Source organism: Pleuronectes platessa, chromosome 5, assembly GCF_947347685.1.
Source record: "Pleuronectes platessa chromosome 5, fPlePla1.1, whole genome shotgun sequence".
In the NCBI taxonomy this organism is placed as follows: Eukaryota; Metazoa; Chordata; class Actinopteri; order Pleuronectiformes; family Pleuronectidae; genus Pleuronectes; species Pleuronectes platessa.
Window position 1 is genome coordinate 4,026,389 of NC_070630.1, and position 20,282 is coordinate 4,046,670.

The window sequence follows — 20,282 nt, forward strand, 5'->3', positions numbered from 1 at the left end:
GATGTAAATGAGCTTAAAACAAACCAATTCTCCAGTTTATTCTCAGTATTAGTTTTAATTCTGAACCTTTTCTATGGAACTAGTCTTGATGAGGTGCACAACAATTGTGTGGAAAGTTAATTAAGATGTAATCTACAGCACTTGCCTGTGGGTGCGTTCTGGAATGGAAAACTGTAACACTTAAAAATAAACTGCATGCAACACATTCACAATAAAGAGGGGATATAATACTCAATTTGACCGCTTTGGAAAAAATCTACCTTGCAGAGCTTTGTAGTTTTTTATGTCTTCTTTTCAGAAGTTGTCCAAATGGACGTAGAGAACTGGACTTGCTTGTGTCTCTCGAAGATGTTTCACCTCTTAGGTTAAACCCACTAATCATTCGTTAATAGTTTTTTACCGACTGCTTCATGCAGAAGACGTTTGACGGGCAGAGTTTATTATTTCCAAACTGTATGAGTCTATTCTCTGCCGCCCGCCCCCAGTCCTGTGAACACATACAGCTCATTATTCTGCCTCCGAAGGGAAAAGCTGCCGTAGACTCAGGAAGATTCAGGCCTGGTGCTCGGGTCCCTCGAGGTCCCTGCAGACTCGCTGGTGTTCTCTAACTTATCGGGAGTTTACTCAGAGCCAAAGGTCTCAGCGAACTTCTTCCTCTCGTATACAAGGACAACCGCACGTAATGTTCACCAGTACCGATTCAATCTGTCCTCCCTTTATTAGAATGTATGTAATTTATATGTTCTTACGCGCCACAGAGGCATTAAAATGAAAATGCCAAGCACTAAAAATATGGCCGCAGATAGTAAATTTTACCGACTTTTATAGTTTAGTTAACTCACTATTAAAGTATATAATATAACCACAGTGGTGGGGTGATACTAGTAATGATAGTTTTTGTACAATATTTAATTAGAATAATGTTTGACACACCTTCGCCTCACAGTCTCCTTAAATTCAATCCCGCTGCAATATCAGGTTTTCTTTTCATATCTTTCAATATTGAAGAAAGTTTAATAAAAAAAAGAAATCCACCCCTTTGTCCACATCTGTGCCAAAACGTAAAGACGTATCTCTTGGCCCAGGTTCATTGTTCCATTACTTTCCATGTAAATCCTTTCTGTAGTTTTTGCGTAATCCTCCTGACAAAGAAACAGACAGAGGTGAGAACATCATCTTCTCAGGTACAATTACATTTCTTCCTCAGCTGAGGGATTAACTGGAATTCACGAGACATAAATACCAAATTGAGCTCAACTGTCCATCTTTAAGTCATTGTACATCGTGATATATCTTCTCTTAAGAAACTAATCTACCTTATATTCCACGTTTGGGATTCAAATTAAACATTAATTAAAACTTTGTCTCAAGTCAAACTGACAGAACTTTGTCCCTGGACCCTTGTGCAGAAAGTTGAGGCTCCGCAGACTGAAATGTGTTTGAACTATTATTCATTATTTAGCTTCACACTCCCGGTGATGAGAGGAAGCCTAAATGTGTGCTGTGAGGTAATGAGCTAGCAATTCAAAAAAGAACAAAAATTTAAACCATTAGTCTACAAAAAAAAAAGAAAGGAAAGAATGTGACATAAAACTTCCTTCAAAAATGAAAAGGAAAAACACTTTGTTTAATATAAAAACACGCTCTGAATCCTAATTTGAGCTCATTGCCGCCGAGAGCGCTTCGGTGTCCTTGTGAAAATTTGGAACAGATCAAAAAAGCTCAGGGATGTAACGTTTCTTCCATCTCCGGCTAAAAATGATTGATGGGTTCACTGGAGGTTTTGTGTGGCGTCAGTTGTGTGGCGTCTATTCTGGTTGTGGAACAAGAGAGCGCGTCTGAGAGCGAGCTCCGAGTTGGACGTCCTCCTGCCCCGTGTGCGACTCATCCATCACCAGAGCCTATAGGGCAAGCCGTGGATAAACAAGGATAGATGGAGGCGCTCACACACTAATCATAAAGAACCGTGGAGTATTGTCTGTGTCCCTCTGGGAGCTGGAGTCTAATGCGGGGGGGGGGGGGGGGGGGGGGCATTTGCTACGGTAAATATATCATTGAGTGATCAGAAGGTTAATGACTCACATGTGGAGAAGAACCAATATTAAATAGATGTCGCGGCGTGTCAGTGGTTAAACTCAAGGTAAGGGCTTCTGGGATCTCTCATTGCTTATTGATTTGATTATTAATATTTTAATTAATCATGGAGACGTAAATGCCCACAACGATTTTTCCAAAGGCTCGTTTGCTTCTTTTCTTTTCCGTGAGCCGTCCAAGGCTCAGACAACTTGATTTATAAATAATACATCGATGCAATAATCACGAGTTTTAACATCTAAGAAGTATTAGGATTGTAAAAAACTCAAAAATGTAAATTATTCAGATTTTTTCTTCTGCAGATGAAAACAAGAAATATCTGGAATGAATCTATCAAGGTTCTTTTTTTTTTTATTTTCTATCTTGTGTTTAGAAAGAAGTCTCAGTCTGACGGTCGGTCGCGACTCTGGAGGATCGTTGATGTTATGACCTCACGTGTTCTGTTTAGGGCCCAAGGAGGTGCAGGGAGGAGTTCCATGTATTTTGACCTTGTGATGCTTTGAATATTAATAAAACTATTGAAAAGACGACCAGCTCTCAGTGGCCGTGGTGTCTGAGACTCGTCAATGTGAGTGACCTTGTCCATCATGACAGCAGCACGTTCACGACAACGGCAACTTATTCCCCAGTTCGGGGGTTCTGTGCACCGAGTCAAACTTCAGCCAACTTTAAATAACTACATTCACAAGCTATATCACAAACCTACCTTCAAATGTGTGTAGTAGTTGTAGGTAATTATTAAAAAAGGTCATTGTCAGATGTCAGGTTGATGTTCTTACTTTAAAGAAAACTAAAGAAACACCTCTGAATCACATCATCATTGCAGCTCACAGCCTGTCTTCTCTCCCTGACTGTATCTATACATCACGCTGCTCTGCCCTCACAGCCCAGTGCCAACGATCACATGGAGGAAGATAAACGGCAACATCCCCAAGAAGGCGCGGCTTCGCAAGTCTCAGGCCGTGCTGGAGATCCCCAACATTCAACTGGACGACTCGGGGACGTACGAGTGCAAAGCGGAGAACCCGAGAGGGGGCACGTCTTTCAAAGGACAGCTGCAGGTCTACAGTGAGTCGGAGCACATTCTCATTCCTGTGATTTCTTTTTCCTCTTTTAAAAAAATCAAACAATGTGCAATGTGAGAATGTTGAATTTTTGATGAGCTGTTTCATCCGCATAGTTTCCTGCAGATTTTTAATGATGCGGTTACACTTTTCTCTAAATCAGTGAGGAGGTGGTGGAGGTTGACTTTCTGACCGGTCCGTGGACTAATCGCATGGCCATTAGAGATAGTCCAATAACGAGGGTTCCTCAGCTCAATGAACAAGATGTTTCTCTCTAGAATAACAACCTGTGATGTTGTTGTTGTTGTTTTCAGGACAAAACTTTTCTCTTCTAAGTTGTTATTTAACATAATGAAATTGTTTTCTGTAATAACATTTTTCCTGATTTATTCATCCAATTCTTTCTCAGAATTTGTCAGAGAAACCTGTTTTGATTTTGTGGATTTTGTTGTTTTCTTTTTAAACCTTATTAAACATAAAACAATCTGTTGGCTAGAAAACCAAGGACCAAAATGTATCTATACTCTCATCTTAAACCTAATGCAGGTGTATAGGATAATAATGAAGTAGACAAAATAATATAGTCTAAAAAGGAAGAAACCCACAAAAATATAACACATCATATCACACATTCATTAAATATTTGTATTAAAATTGTTCAAGAGATTTAAAAGACACTCGGGATGTTATAATTGTCTTTTTCACAGTTTCAGGAAGAGTAAAGCAGTTATGAATTTAGTCAATAATCATCATTATCATCTTTATGTTTTGCATTAGGATGAAGCCCAGTTTTTGTAGTTTTCTAGCCCACGTTCGATACCTGTGAGCTTTTCAAATTACTCCTGTGCCCCCGTGTGTCCTCTATTCTTCTCTGTCTGAGCCGTGTGCTCGGTCCCCAGATAATAGAGTCCCTCGGCCTCGGCAGGACACATTTCCAAGGCCCTGCGCTTCTTGGCAACCCCCATTCTGTGGCCATCACACGGAGAATAGAGGGTCTCAGTTTATAGCAGCTTCACGCTAAATGTAATTTACACAGGTGAGCTGGTTGTTTGAACTTTCACGGTGAGGGAGCCTTTCCTCAACATAACAAATATCAATTAAATCACACTTACAAAAGCATTTGTCTGGCTCTGGCCGTGTGATTGCATGTGGGGGGGGGGGGTCTGTTGGATCTCACATATTGATGGGAACATTTACAGCTGTGATGTAACCGAGTGAGAATCTAATTTAAGAGTTTATGCAAATATAGGAGGTTAAAATAAAAAACAGTTTGACAGTGATTGACATGAGGCTGACAGAAGCATCCAGTCCCAGTAAAAAACGCCTTTTAAATGTTTGAATCTTGTGAATGTGCAAAAATTGAAATATTTACAACCTCAGATCAGACTCGGTATCGACAAAAATAAACTGCAGAATAGAGAAGAGGAACATGTGCAGTCTGTCTGTCTGAAAGTGTGACAGATATCCTCAGTAGAATGTTGAGTCGGACAGGAACTCACATTGCTGCTTGGAAACAAGAACAAGGAAAGAGGAGGAAAGAAAAGAACAGAAGCTTAATGGTTAAGGGGCCCAAGGGAGAAGGCAGTGGAGGGAGAGAAACCACCGTGTTCTCAAACATGATTCACTTGGACAGAGGAGAAGGAGGAGGAGGAGGAGGAGAGGAGAGGAGAGGAGAGGAGGGGAGGGGAGGAGGAGGAGGGGAGGGGAGGGGAGGAGAGGAGAGGAGAGGAGAGGAAACAAAACACTGTGTCCACAAACATGATTCACTTGGAGAGAGGAGAGGAGGAGGAGGAAGGCAGAGGGAGAGGAGAGGAAAGGAAAGGAGAGGGGGAGCGGAGGGAGAAGGAGAGGAAGAAGAGGGGAGAGGAGAGGTGGAAAAGAGGAGAGGAGGGGAGAGGTTAGGAAGAGGAGGGAAGAGGAAAGGTACAGGAGGAGGAGTGGAAGAGAAGAGGAGGAAGAGGATATGCTAGTATGAGGAGGGCGGAAGAGGACAGGAGGTGAGGAGGAGAAAAGGACAGGAGGGGAGGAGGAGAAGAGGACAGGAGGGGAGGAGGGGAGGAGAAAGAAGAGAGGTTGAGGAGAGGAGAGGAGAGAAGAGGAAAACGACATGAGGAGGAGGGGAAGAGAAGAGGAGGAAGAGGAGAGGATAATATTAGGAAGGGAAAGGAGGGGAGGAGGAGAAGAGGAGAGGATGAAGAGAGGAGAGGAGGGAACAGAAGAGGAGAAGAGGACAGGGGGGGAGGAGGAGAAGCGGAGAGGATGAGGAGAGGAGAGGAGAGGAGAGGAGAGGAGGAAACAGAAGAGGAAGTTTCTTCATTTTGACACCAGCTTCACTCTTGGTCCCATCAGTGAAAATCCCGTCTGTATTTTCTTATGTTCAAACAAAAAGCGTCTCAGAAGTTTCTTTGATCAGAAACTCGCGTCGGTTGGATTCTGTCAGAAACTGTTTGTTTTGGTTGTTGGTGGAAAAGTTATCTTACCTGGAGGTTTCGTGTTTCAACCACCGAACGTACAGATTGAACATTAGAACAGATGCACCAGTGGTCGTACCAGCAGAGACAGTGTGAGTCCGGACTCAGGCTCGTTTACACAGGACTCACACATGTGTTGTGTATTAATGATAATCAGTCGATATCGATATGCATCACGATATGAATCATCAGCTATCGACACAATTTACTTATTTTCCGACTTTTAATATCGGAAATATCTCGACGCTACCGAATTCATCCGATCTTTCTTTTCAACGATGTCCTCGTCTTCTGGGTCTTGGACTGGAACTCTCTTTCATCCACATGATTGGTTCTGCGTAGCTCTATTCTCATCATCACAACAACAACAATCACAGTTTAACAACATAGCCGTACATATCACATCTTTCAGATTTTAACATGGTCTAATTTGGAATAACTTGATATTCCATCAGGAACCAAGTTCAGTTAATTTGATCCTAATAAGTCTGACAGAGTGATTTCAAAGATTCTTTGGTGAAAACAATGCTTCCTCTTAATCCTGGATATGTTGCACATCATTTTAAAACATCCCTCTTCCCTTGAGTAGATGTCTCTACTGCACCGGTGAGCCAGCAGCTCATTAGAATAGATACGTGTGTGTTTTTTCTTACTTCAAGATGAAAGAGCAGAGGATCAGAAAAAAGGAAGAATTGTCTTATAACTGGAAGTAAAGTGTGATTTTAAAGTTTGTCCAGGGGGCAGAAATAAAGAAGCGGTGAATGTCGGTGTCGTAAAGGATTCGAGGATTTTAATGTAAAGTGACATCAAAAGACTAAAAAAAGAAAACACTTAAAAAAGAAAAACACACAGAAGGTGCTGAAGTTGATTTAGAAAAATAAATAATTCAAATATGCGTGAGCTTCTTTTAGCCCCGGTGGCATTAAGGGATTATATAAAGAAGAGGTTTGGTCTATTTCACTGTGGGTTTTCAATACAGCCTCTCACATTGTGTGTTGACAAAACGTTTATACATGTCTCCTGATTACTATATCCACTCTTTGTGTGTTTTTTTTTCAAGGATGTAATATTCATACACGTGTTTCTTTTGTTCCAGCCTACCCTCAGTGGGTAAGAATGATTAATAACACCCAGATGGATAGTGGAGAGAAGCTCCATTGGGAGTGCAAGGCCACAGGGAGGCCCCGGCCCACCTACCTCTGGCTCCGAGACGGTCTGCCCTTGACCCCCAAGGTACTTCACCACCACCACAATGCAAATATCACCCTGAATCACTCCATTGAAGCTACACCTGTATAGTAAACATGTTTAGTTTAGCTTCCTTTGATACACGTTGTTCTTTTTCTTCTGTTTTCAGGGTCATGTTGTGATTATGAACGGAGACCTGACCATTCACAACGTGCAGCGGACGGACTCGGGGATGTACCAGTGTGTCGCAGAGAACAAATACGGGGCCATCTACTCCAGTGCTGAGCTGACCATTTTAGGTATTTTACGGTTTATATCAAATAAAAATATTGATATATTAATATACTGAACAAAAGGCTGCGTTTGATGCCCGTTACCTCGTTGCTCCAGCCAGACACGTTTCCTTGATCCTCTGCAGAGAATTGAATTGCAGACAGAGTATTGGCATCTGAATGAGGTATCAGATGATAGGTTAGGGAGATTGAAATGCAAGTGTGTGTGGGGGGGGGGAGGCTGAACTGTGAGATGTGCTGATTGCCAATCAATGGGCCCTGATTTTGACTGCCTGAATAAAAGAAGGATCCTTCTGGTTGTATTCACTGAGGTGTCCACGCACATCAGGTCGAGGGGAGAGCGGAGCAGGCGCACATTATTCTGGGCAGAATGAACAAAACAATGACTGGTACCTATAGATTTATACTAATGGGAGACATCAATGGTTTCTTTGATGGAGTTTAATGACTCCATCAGGGTCTTATCTCTCCGCTCTATGGTTCGTCATCAAAGCAGCGACCACACGTGGATCCCAACAAACCTTCACTTTGGACTTGACTTTCATCCGATGTTTTATAAGTCGGAGCTAAATGGTATTTCTTGTGTTTTTGTACACAGCAGAAGATGCACTTGTAAGTTTAAGGACATACACAGCCGAGGAAAACTTCTCTGGCTTTTTAAGGCTTCAGGCTAAAAGCTCAACAGTCACTGGTTCTGTGTTCTCCTTGTCATCTTCTATACTGGGACACATCTGGTGACACCCAGTCCCCTTCCATGTTTCCCTGAGGGACAGTTTGATTTACTGTCTGCATGGCGTGCCCTTTGTGGAAGGGGAATCTGTGGCATTTTAAAAAAAAATCCTGCAACAGGTCAAAGTTTGTTTTGTTCATTGTCCGTAAATTGATGTTTTTTTCTTTCCCAGTTTAAAATCAGTGGAATTATCCACTGGTTCATAAGAGGCAGAGTTACAGATTTTAATAATCTTCCTCTCCGCTGACGGAGGAGTTGCTTTCTGCCTCTTCTCCCAGTCACCGTCACAATGATGATATTTGGAAGCGCGTGATGAATGTTTTCATAGCGTGACCCCCCCCAAGGCATCTCTTCCCAGTGACCTGTGCTCTGTGGGGAGATGTCCACAAGCAAACACTATCAGGACACATTACACGGCTAATAACAGCCTGAAGATGAGCGATCGCTGGAGGCTGCGTGGGGGCAGCGGCCGCCCTCGTGCCGGTGATCTGGTCCCAGATCCAGCTCCAGTGGGGGGGTAGCAGGTGAAGCAATAAGAGAAGTGCTGCCACCAGCTGCAGGCCGGTTCTTATTTTGATTAAAACAAATACTCACAGCAACTGCTCTGTTTTCTGCTGTTTTTTTTGTCCCTGTCTGCAGGGACCTCTGCCACTCAGGCAGCTACTCAGGCTCAAAGACACAAGTGTTTCGGGGAGAGGGGTCGGCCTGTAGCTACAGATGGGATTGAATTGTCATTGTGTGTAATGTCACGTATAAAGCGTCATTCAGGATTTGAATAATCAAGGCTGACAAAGCCTCGCAGCCAGTAGACGGCCTTGATGTGTGACACAGCTCGGGAACCAGGACCACATCAACTCTCCTGCCCGGAGCCCCATTTAGACCATTACTGCTTAATTCGTTCTCTTGAGCAAGTAATAATTATAAAAAATGTTTATGTTGTGTGTTTATTATTCACTCGGGGAGCTCGGTTAGACACGGGTTAAAACTATTTCCCCAAAAGCGGAGGAAACCATCGAGCCGTGTCATCATTAACGTGATGACATCAGTTACTGAGCAGACTACACAACACAGATTCATATAATGGTGAATTAACACAGAATTAAGTGTGGTACATTATACAGTGTATGACAACATTTTTAAATCTGCTTTATTATATGTGTGCATGCTTGAAATGTGGTTATTAGTATGTTGATCAAATACTGAACCCGCCAGCAATGTGGGAATAATTTACTTGGAATCCCAGAGCTGAAATTCTTTATCACGCTTTAGCTGCAGCACTGGGATTCAAATGGCATCGGGATGTTGTTTTTTCACCACTAGGGGGCAGACAAAACTCCGAAGCAAATACACTGAAATGAGCTTGTTAAATATAAGTACAGGTTTAAAACTGAATATATCTTTATTTAGTTGAGTAACAATTGTATTTAAAGGATTTATTTTGACAAGAGCAGAAGTTTTAATGACAAACAGTACAAATATTATACTTTTTTCATAGATGTTAAGATCTTCTGTGTTTGTCTCACACAGCGTCGGCTCCTGTCTTCGTCCCGAACCCCGTCCGGGTCATCGCTACGCTCGGCAAAGACGTGTCGCTGGAGTGCAAACCCAGAGCGTCGCCCAAGCCGCGGATAACGTGGAAGAGAGGAGACAGACGGATACAACCCAATAAAAGGTAGAGCAGCTCTCCAGAGGCGTCGAGTTTCACTGTGGAGCTGTTCACAAACTGGATATCTGGTTTTGATCGTGTCGGTTAGAGAGTGTATGAAATAACGAGAAGTACTCCGGGGGTTATTGATCTCTGTGAGAAACAAAGTGTCTGTTCACTTACAGTTTGTGGGAAGCTGTCGCGGATCCAGTGTTGTGCTCAAGGACATCTCAGTAGAGCAGGGATTCAAACCTCCATGTTCATAATAATAGGCCCCGCACTGTATATGGTGACAAATGGGATTTGGGGAGTGAATGAGTCTATTTTTGTCATTAATCTTTTCCTGGTTATTTATTGGAATGTCTGTAATCATTTAATATAACAAAGATATTACAGTAATATATACTTGCAGTGCAGCAGAGTCCTCCTGTTTTAGAACTGCACGATAAACTGTCAGGGCCCCGGAGCCTGTTACAACTTGTGATATTAAAATGCAAAAGGGAAAAATATCACAGATGCAGGGATCTGCCTTAAGACCTTTATTGTGCAGAAACAGGGCTTGTTTAACTATCTGAAATAAACCCCCTTCAAGTACTTTTATATATTTTAGAGGGAGGATTAAATTCTGCTGCCGTCACTGGGACAGATTGTGTACGTTTTCTTTGAAGACAGTGGTAGATTTATAAATAGCCCCAGATCTGCTTCTTCCTCTGCACAGCTTAAAGTACAGAAAACTGTTGGAGGAACTTAATTCCCCTGTAAAATATGTATGAAGCCGTTAAAAAGCTTTGTCTCCCTCGATATCTCTATATTGTTTTCCCTGGTAGTTTTGCAGCATAAATTGGAGCCTTATCATCCCGGCTCAGGCCTTTTGAGGGAATATATATATATACGTGTCTTGTTGTAGCACATCACAGTTTCATTACTGTAACTGAAATTAAGTGTCACTGCAAGAATAAAACACCTCAGGTACCCGGGAGAAGCTCTGGAGATGCAGCCGCGGCTCCACCTCCCTCTCGCAGATGCCGACAATTTAGGCCCCGCACAATTGCATTTGGAATTCACATGCAGTTTGATGCATCATCTGTTATGAGGGAACATCTCCCGGTTGCACCTAGAGGGGGGGCTGAGCAGGGGCGAGGGTCCATCAATCAAACTGAGCGACGCCGCTGAAGTTATCAGTCACTGCTTAGAGTCCCTGGTCTGGAGAGAGGGAGGGAGGGGGAGAGGGAGGGAGGGAGAGAGAGAGAGAGAGAGAGAGAGAGAGAGAGAGAGAGAGAGAGAGAGAGAGAGAGAGAGAGAGAGAGAGAGAGAGAGAGAGGGAACCTTTTGTTTATCAGCTGAGATTCAGCAGCCAGTTGATAGTTCGATCCTCGCTCCTTCAAACCTCTTACAGTTGGATAAAAGCAGAGAATCCATAGTTTAGTGTTATATGGTGAGTTTGGAGATGGGTGATATACCTGTAATTTGCTATAGAGGTAATTTTAAGACCTGGTTTAGATGTAACTGAATGACAGGGATTGAGTTGTTGAGTTTGTTGCCCTAAAATGTTGATTATTGGCCCCTCACTTGTCTGGAGATAACTTTCAAATCTAATCATTTCCTCAGCTTCAAATTCAGATTTCAGATTTTGTTGTGACTTTAAAGCACTAAATTTGTCATAAATAATATTATTAATAAAGCAGTTACTTAATCTCCTCCCTCAGTGTGAAGGGTCAATCACCATTAAGGTAATCATCTTCATTTTGTGTAATTTTAACTTCTCACAAATTCCCTCAGAAACTCTGTGGTTTCATCGTCTGAAACTCAAACAGGATATTTGTTTCTAACTGAATTTACTAAAGCAGATGAATGACCTGCACCACACAGTATCTCAGCTCAACCTTGGAAATGAGTGATCTCTATCTCAAAGAACCTGAAAGAATCTAAATCAGAGTAAAGTCGAGCATTTCCTGGTTTCGACCTGGTTGACTCCGGCACACGCTTCCTGCCGTCACCTGGTAGTGAAGTAAAGAGTTTATGGATGGAGGGCAGCTCTGTTCTTGGAGGAACCGGGGGAGGAATCGAACTCAGCGGCGGCGTCACGTTTATCTGGCATTGACAGCTGTGCCGACTTAATGAAGGTTTGTAATTAACATGGATTTCCACTAATGTTTGGGGCTTTTGTCTCTTAAATAGAAAAGTATTAGTGTCACGAGTTTGAAAGTACGTGGACGACTCAATCGACTCCCACGGTTTCGGGACAATAGGTGAATAATTTAGCAATTTTCATTCTGAAATGGAAAAACGTTTTTTTTATTGCCAAATGATTTGCCACTATATGAAAAATAAGAAGAATTCTGTTGCACTTCACCCAACTTCACCCCAGAAAACCTTCACTTTGAATATACGTTCACATGCTGCAGGTTCACTGTAATCTTTTAATGTTTCCCTTTAAATTTTCCTAAGGTTGAACCGTTTTGCATATTGTGTGTTATTCCCATCAGCCCCTATCTTGTCCTTTCTGCCTCAGTGTCCTTGTCAGATGTGAATTTCCTCCCTAATTTGAAAAACGTCTCCCGGCTTCAGATTGCCTCTGAATTGTGAACGTGTGGCGAGATTTTGTCACGCCCTCACAAATTCCTCCTCGCCAATTTCAATCACCTTAGCCCGTGATGAAAGAGCTTGGTGTTTATATAAATAAAAATAAATACCCAACAACATCAAGCAGTGCTTCACGCCCCACCCCCCTCAATTTGATTCTCTGATTTGAGATTAAATTGATTTTCTAATATAAAGAATAACTTCGTAAACGTGCCCCCCCCCCCCCCCCCCCACCTCTGTTAGCCACGCTGAAATCATATAAATATTTATATTCTGTGACTTGCACAGCGAGGTTAAATCCTCAGTTCCACATAAGTCACAATACTTTACTTAAACATGATTTCTCCTCGGCGGCCATATGCTCACACACCTGCTTCTATAGTGTTGTTACATGCAGCACTTAATTGTCCGGCTGTTAAGTACAAGTCAGACTCGATGAAAATGGAAACACAACAACGCTCGTGTCCTTCAGCCGGATGAGAGGCGACTTGAACGAACGTGGAGCCGGGTTGTGTTTTCCTCTCCGTGACACTCGTGTTTCCCAAGAGGACGCGTCGCTGATGTGCACGTCTCTGATCTTTGTCACGTTTCTTTTGCTTAAGAATCATTGAACGTAGAAACACTGAGCGGTTTGTCAGGTGGATTCATGAGCGCCAGGTAGTCTCTGTTTAGATTAATGGAAATATTGATGCTGAGGAGCAAATAATCATAAAATTGTTTATATTATCACTGCCAAGGAGGTGAAGTTTATCACTCCTGTCCGTTAGTTGGTTAGTTAGTTAGTTAGTTAGTTCGTTAGTTAGTTCGTTTGTATGTCTGTTTTTATTTTTTTTATTAGTTAGTTGAATTGCAAAATAACTTTTGGACTGATTAGCATTAAACTCAGATGAAGGATGGAACATTTGATTTTGGGTTTTGTCACTTTCTTGAATATTCTTGAGAAATAAGTTGATCTACCTTTTCATTGTCAGGGAGTAATTCATGGATTTTGAGGGAATAAAAACACATTTACACATTGAGGGGGAACTGATTTCTGTGAGTGTGTGAAATTCTCTGCAGCTTAATTGAGTTTGAGGGGACTGTTGGGCCCTGGCGTGGGGGGGGGGGGGGGGGGGGGGGGGGGGTGCGCTCCTCTGGTTGTCATCCCGGTTTAATGTTGTGTTCTCCACAAACGTTTTTGACAATTTACTATAATCACAGAAGTGTTTACCTGTTGTGTTGTTGTTGTGAAGGCACAAGATGAGATGTGGTACATCCGTGTCGTCGCATTGAAAGTCAGGAGGAGGAATTTGTTTGTTCTCTGCATCGACGACGTGGTGTCGTGTTTTTCCTCAGTATCTTGAATAACATGTGTTTCGATCAGATTCTTTTGACATGTTTAAATTATTGATTGATCCTGAAAAAATAAGCATATTTCCATTTCCATTTTTTTTTGTTCAAGGTTGCACAACAGATGCATCCGCGGCTCCTGACTCCACATCCCTCGAAATCCTCTGAGCTTTTTATCACAACACAAACAACTCAGCGTCAGATGTTTTTTTTTTATAGTAACATTTCCGCTGTAAACAGTTTTATTTTATATTTCCCACCGGCATCTAATGAATGTTTAATTCAAGAATATCTGAGCAGTTCTTAGTCTCATCCCGAGTGAACGTTGCTATTCCTGTAACGTGACACAACCACAAACACACAGTATCCCCCCCCCCCCCCCCCCCCGCCATGCAACTAGCTGTTTGTGTGTGAATTTGTTTCTCATCCCCCGTGTTGATTTGTGTGTCCTTTGTCACAGGATCATGTTGTTGCGGAACAACACTCTGAGAATTGTTAACTCCAGCCGAGCGGACGAGGGCAACTACGCGTGCCTGGCGGAGAATCAGTTCGGCTCGGCGGAGATGACGGCCATGCTGTGGGTAAAAGGTAAGTGATGCCCCGGGGGCCTTCATTTTCTGCCAAATTAGCACAAGTCGGCCACGAGTAAACAGTCCCCGGTGTCATTTTGTTCCCCCCCACCTCTGCTCCCGTGCCAGGAAATTTATCGTGCTTGCTCAACCGTGAACCAAGGGCCCTCACATTCACGAATCATATTACAAGGACACACTTTAGCAGTGGAAAGGCGTCTGTCTCATCGGTCCCTGTTCAGACCGGATATTAACTTCTGTCTCGAGTGATTTCCATCATAAGTGGACGGCTCTAAGTACACGTGAAGAACGCAGCAGCAGGATGCGTTGAGGAGGCGTTTGAGATCCGATCACTCAGACTGAATTCGAGTGTGAATTCTCTCTGAGCGTGACAGTGTCCTGGACCGACTTGTCATCTGACGTCCTCTGGCTCCACAGCTCCAGACGTTTAGTGGAAGTTATCCTGCCAGGAACAAGTCTGCATGAGCTAATGTGAGATCATATTCCAGTAGAACCCTCAGCGAGCGATAGGGCGTGTTGATGACGTTGAGGCTGGAGGAACTTGAACTTAGAGGACTCCGGCAAATATGTCAAATTTGAAAAACAACGAGATTCAAGAACATAATTGGGTCTTTGCGATCAGAAATGATGGACAGGGGTATTTGCATATAGAGCGAGGAAGTGGTCACTGCAGAGGCACATGGAGACGCATTCTAATGCCAGGTTTGAACTGACGCCTACTTGTGATCAGATTACACAAGATGTCTATGCCAGGTCTGAGCAGAGCCACAGAGCCACAGTCTAGTTCAGGGTATGTGGGACTCTCTCTCTGGTGAAGGTGAGTGTCACCAGAACCCGAGCACAGGTTCGATGTCGGGGTTCTGGTGATCCCTCTGGCGGTGATGTCTCGGTTGAACTGACTGCGTCGGGTTAGCCTGAGGTGACAGTGCAGCAGCTTTGTGCTTCCAGAGGCCATGCGTGTGGAGCTTAGCCCGGTCCGGGTGGAGGTCACCGTGGGCGAGAGCGTGGTGCTGAGCTGCAAGGCCACACATGACACGTCGCTGGACGTGGCCTTCCAGTGGTTCTTCAACCAGAGGCCCATCAACTTCCAGCAGGACGGCGGCCACTTTGAATACATCCAAACCGTAAGAGCAAGAGTAAGAGCAAACTAAGAGTCCGTTTTCCATCTGTTGGTTTTCAGCTTATTGTCTTTTGCCCCGAACTTGCTGATATCGTGAATCAACATCTTTGATTTGAAATGATTGAGTTGTTTCCATTTGTTCTCTTTATGTAGTTAATGTTTTCTAGTAATTCCACCGAACACACACAGATAAGAAGATAATTAGTTAAACTAAAGGTCAGAACTTTATTGAATCCCACAGTCGTATACTTTATATCAAAGACTACATGTTTTTTTTTAATGGCCCTGAAAGGAAATAAAGGTCGAAACAAGGTCAGCGATGATTTCGAATATATAAAGGAATGAATATAATTAATTAAGAGAATTCTAATAATGTGAAACTTTTCAAGGTGAATGAATATAACGACGTTTGTAGACGTATAACATGGTCTACGCTCATCCTTCTTTCATTTGTATTAAATCATTAAATTATGGCATTGTAAAAACATCGTTATCAATCAATTCTCGACAACTTCACAGTCATTCCTGCTGAATGTTCTGTTTGACTCAAAGGTTTGAAAAGTTGGAGGGAGTGAAGGTCCTCTGAGGAAGGAGTCATAGAAACTATCCAAACAAAAGTGAAATATACAGAAACCGGACAAAGCATTTAAACCTTATCTCCGCCTTTAACCATCAAGGTCACATGACTTTATTCAGAAACATATCCACCATCTCTTCTGCAGTGCGTAGAAGGATTAGCGATAAACTGCACTAGCTTCATTCTAAAGGTGGTTCCCCCGAGAAGGAACCTCCTGAGGATCCTTCGTGGCTCGGGAACAGGAGGACACATTTGTCGGCTGCATTTGGTGGAGCCTTAAGTCTTTTAAATTCAGCGCCTGCATTGAGACCCAGTTATTATGCATATACATTTTAAAACAAAAGAAGTAAATTGAACTCGAACCGAGATTCAGATATTACTCCCATTCCATACGTATTCCACAAGAGCCTTATGAGGCTGTGAGATTAATTCAGTTTTTACTTTTTAGACATCCCCTCCCCTGACATAAGAAAGAAATCTCCAGCGAGGAGGACGACTCAGTAACGTCTCCATCTCTCCGGCAGTGGATGTTAAACTCACATCTGCCTGGATGTGTCCTCTGCTAGCGCCCGTGCTCTGGAGGGAAAGTATTTCCAGTGACATCCCTTTACAGGCTGCACAGATTCCCGGCTTGATGCATGGTCTGTAATTTTAATCAGGTTTCGTGCTAAACAGCTGCCTGTAGACCTTGAATTATTCCCAGTTTCGCCTCGGGCGTTTCTCATTTCGACAGAGGAAATACGGTCGGCTGAAGAATGCAGCAGCACCTGAATTAAACAGGAATCTCTGAAGCCGCATGAGCCTCTACAGGATGTCGAGGAATCCCACTCTCTCTCCTGCTAACCACAGTTTCACTTTGCTCTTCTAAATACCTAACTCCTGTTCCGTGCTTTGCTTTTTTACAAATTGCAGCAGTCCTCCACGGTGGACCTGATGATTAGGAGCATACTGCTGAGGCATGCTGGGAAGTACGGGTGCCGGGCCCAGACCAGCGCTGACACGGTGTTTGCCGAGGCTGAGCTTCTTGTGCGAGGTGAGCTTGTTAGTGAGCTTGCTTGCTGCCCCCCCCCCCCAGAATTGAATCAGCTCCCTATAGCAGAATTCACATGTTTTATTTTACAAGTTTTTTACTCCTGGAGGCTTTGAGGAAGAGGTTTTGGGGTGAAGAGGAAAAATAACAAGCTGCTGGACTCAGTCAGTGCACATATGGGATCCTAACTATTGTTTAAAGACTTATTTAAAGTCAGTGAATCTGTTCTGTAGAGCCGTTACTGTGAATCAAGGAAATTAGCCACAAATGTGTTTTCACTGCAGCAGGTCGGAGGAGTCGGCCAATTAGACATTAGAGACAATTTCCACACTATTGTATCATCCTGACTAATTTTTACGGTCACTGTGAATATGGCCGGACAGACGCTCGTGTCTGGATGAGCAAGTTTCATACGAGGAGCTGTTGAGCAGAGGAACTGTCTCGTGATCAGATCATGTGGAAGCGTCTGAATGTGGCTGATGATGTAACGTTTGGATTGTGATCCCAGCAGCGTGTCGTCTGTGGGTGACACAGCTTTAGATAAGATGTTAGGATCTATAAACTAAACTTTAACATGAGTTTTGCTTTTACTGAGCAGTCTTTACATTACATTCAGAATACAGATTGTTTCCTTTCCTTTTTTGGGGGGTTATTTATCTATTTTCCATAATTTTTCCATTCATTAGTTTAAATAAATGAATGAATTAGAATTAGTTTTTCTCCTTTAATGTCTAATTGCCTCTCAGTTTCTGTTATTCTGTAAATATCAGCAAACTGATGAATGTATATCGTGAAAAAAGGAAATATTCCAGCCGTGTCATCCCTTCTCCACTATCGTAAATTCAATGATTGTCCGTTTTTAAAATGAGCTCCAACACAAATACAAAAGTCCTCTTAACGCCCCGTGATGCAAACGCCCCCTTTTCAGCGTCACCTTCTAACGGGCACTTTTTGGGCGACACAGTAGACTGGTTTTCATGGAGCGTACCAGCTGCCCCACTTCTTCATTTACAGCTGTTCCCCCCAGAGTCCTTAGACATTCGCTGTACTTGCAGATTACGTTTACTATTGAATAGCGCGGTAAACATATGTTCGGCCGTATTAAAACATCGGAAGGTCTGCGGCGCAGTCACGCTCAGCAGAACTGGCAAACTGCCATTCTGAATCCCCCCCCCCCCCCCCCCCCCCCACACACACAAAAAAAAAAGACAGCACCAGTTAGTATCCCTTCATCAGCAGGAAATCATTGGCAGCAGAACCGTGTCGGCCCCAAATCCTGGTTCAGTTTGGGATGACGTGTTTTTTTGTCGTCTGATTGGTTGCACAAAAATTACAACAGGGAATTGGTGTTGTCACCATATGCACACAAATGCGTATCCTTTTTTAATTCTCACATGGCTGCATCCATCAGTGATGCGTAGTTTGCGTGATGAAGACACAATATGCACCAGTTTAGGATGAATTGAAACAGCTGTCTTTTTTTTCTCGTCCTCCGTCACACCTGTTATCCCTTGTTTGTGTCACCTCTCTCGTTTTTCCTCAGGTCCTCCCGGCCCCCCCGGAGTGGTGATCGTGGAGGAGATCACAGACACCACGGCCACCCTGTCCTGGACCCGTGGCCTGGACAACCACAGCCCTATCAGCACCTATAATTTACAGGCCCGCAGCCCGTTTTCATTAGGCTGGCAAACTGTCAAAACAGGTAATCAATAAGGAGGACATTGCAGCCCCTCGATGTGGAAGGTGAAGTCGGGGCCACGTAAAGGCTTGAATCCGAACCCACAGTCATGTTCAGAGACTGTGAATCAGAGCCAGGCGGCTGTTTTCAACACACGTGATTCAACATTCTCGATGTGGCAATTTACTTCTATATATTATCGCCATCAGTCTTTTAAATCCCATCCAGAAAGAAACAAATCAAGCTTGTTTCAATCTGGACGCCTGAAGTTAAAAATGCAAGTTCTCCGTCCCTGTTCCCGTTTTTTTTTTACATTTGAACAATTGTTCACGGGAGCTTATAGCATGAAGTGATTTAAGCCCATTTCCAAATGTCACTGGTTTTAATTTTATTCCGTTTCGTATCGGTTAGTGTGAAATTAACCTTTTCAGGTGTGAATTACGACACTTATTCTTTTGTCCATTTGGCATAAATGCACTTCCTCCCTCTCTTTCTTTACCTTGACAGTAAAAAAACCATCAGTTACCATTAAGGGATGAAGGCCCCGCTAAGCGTTGTGTGTAATCCGTCTTAATACGCCGTTTGGTAATAAAAGCAGAGTTGAAGGTGTGATAACGATTCATCCCCACTGATTTATAAATCATACTTTGTGTACATTCCTCTTGCATCATGTCTCCTCAACCGCGCTTAATTCGACAAAGCACAATTAGGCCGTGTGATGTGTTGTTAGCTTGTTACGATTAGCATAAAGCAGATAGCGCTTTTAGCTCCCACTCCCCGCAAACACAGTTATCAGCCGCTGTTTGAATAGCACCTTGCTTGACTGAGTGGTCTCATTGTGAGCTGTGTCGGATGATAAGGGACGTGAGCTCTGCCGCTTCGCCTCAGCGTCGCTTTAGTTAGCATAGAGAGAGAGAGAGACCCCTGGTTCATTTGTGACATGGATATGCTTTCAGTCAATGTTTGTCTTGCCGCTGCCGAGTCAATATTGACAAAAGCTTGATCACGGCGTCCCTGGAGAAATTAGACTAGTTGGGTAATGGTTGAAAACACATTCATGAACTGGGTTTTGCTTTTTCCAGTCTCAGGATGTAGTTTGTAGCTACTCAGCTCTGGAATCAGCTTCCCCTCCTGTGTGACGCGTTGGACGTCCAAATGTGCTCTGAAGCTGCCAGTGAGTCGCTGCTCAGGCATCAAACCACCGTGTGCCAGGTTTCAGGAGAAAGCTCTTTTAGGAACGTGCCAAATAACAGAGAATCTGGAGGGAAGGTGCTTAACTGTTGAGTCCAAACCAACAAAGACACTGTTATTCAGTTTTTTGGCTCCATATTCAACCAGATTGGATTTAAAAATGAAACACAAGACGAGGTTGAAGTGTCGACTCCCAGCTTTTACACGCAGGTATAAACCTTAGATTGTGTTTAAAGATGGACGACAGGAGCAATAGTGAAGCCAATGTGTCTTGATTGCCCCCTGGTGGCTGGCTGCAGTATAGGTCATTAGCCCTGCCTCCTCCATGTTAGCAAATGGGAAGAAAACGTTGTGTTTAAAAAGTAGAGGAGATAGTTATTAATAAACCACATAAATAACATCAAATAACGTTTTATAAGTGAAAACAGAATCATTTTAATTTGCACGCCTCTGTGATCGCGTTAGGTAACGAGGATTGACAGCTGACACTGGCAAATAATTGGTCGGGCAAGTGCAAGGGCGGGACCTTGCTACCTTGGCTCCACCCCTAAAGACTACAAATGATACGATTGAAGGTAGTAGGAAGCATTTTGTTTTTTTTGGTTAATTTCTGGATAGTGGGAGGAAGTGGAGACGCACCGTCCATCTTTATTTACAACCTATCGTATAAACAGTGCAGGAATTATTTCTCAATTTCAG

General features: G+C 43.2%; 1 protein-coding gene across 2 annotated transcripts in view; it reads left to right on the forward strand.

The window, feature by feature from the left end:
- Positions 1-20,282, forward strand: part of cntn5 (contactin 5) — a 102,208-nt gene that overhangs the window by 69,590 nt on the left and 12,336 nt on the right. The window contains exons 9-16 of one of the 2 annotated variants that reach the window (XM_053423651.1): positions 2,981-3,162; positions 6,726-6,862; positions 6,987-7,116; positions 9,368-9,512; positions 13,858-13,985; positions 14,936-15,123; positions 16,597-16,717; positions 18,258-18,416. In XM_053423651.1, coding sequence (XP_053279626.1) covers positions 2,981-3,162; positions 6,726-6,862; positions 6,987-7,116; positions 9,368-9,512; positions 13,858-13,985; positions 14,936-15,123; positions 16,597-16,717; positions 18,258-18,416 — 1,190 coding nt within the window. The remainder of the gene's footprint in view (positions 1-2,980; positions 3,163-6,725; positions 6,863-6,986; positions 7,117-9,367; positions 9,513-13,857; positions 13,986-14,935; positions 15,124-16,596; positions 16,718-18,257; positions 18,417-20,282) is intronic. The other variant, XM_053423652.1, reaches the window with a different exon arrangement.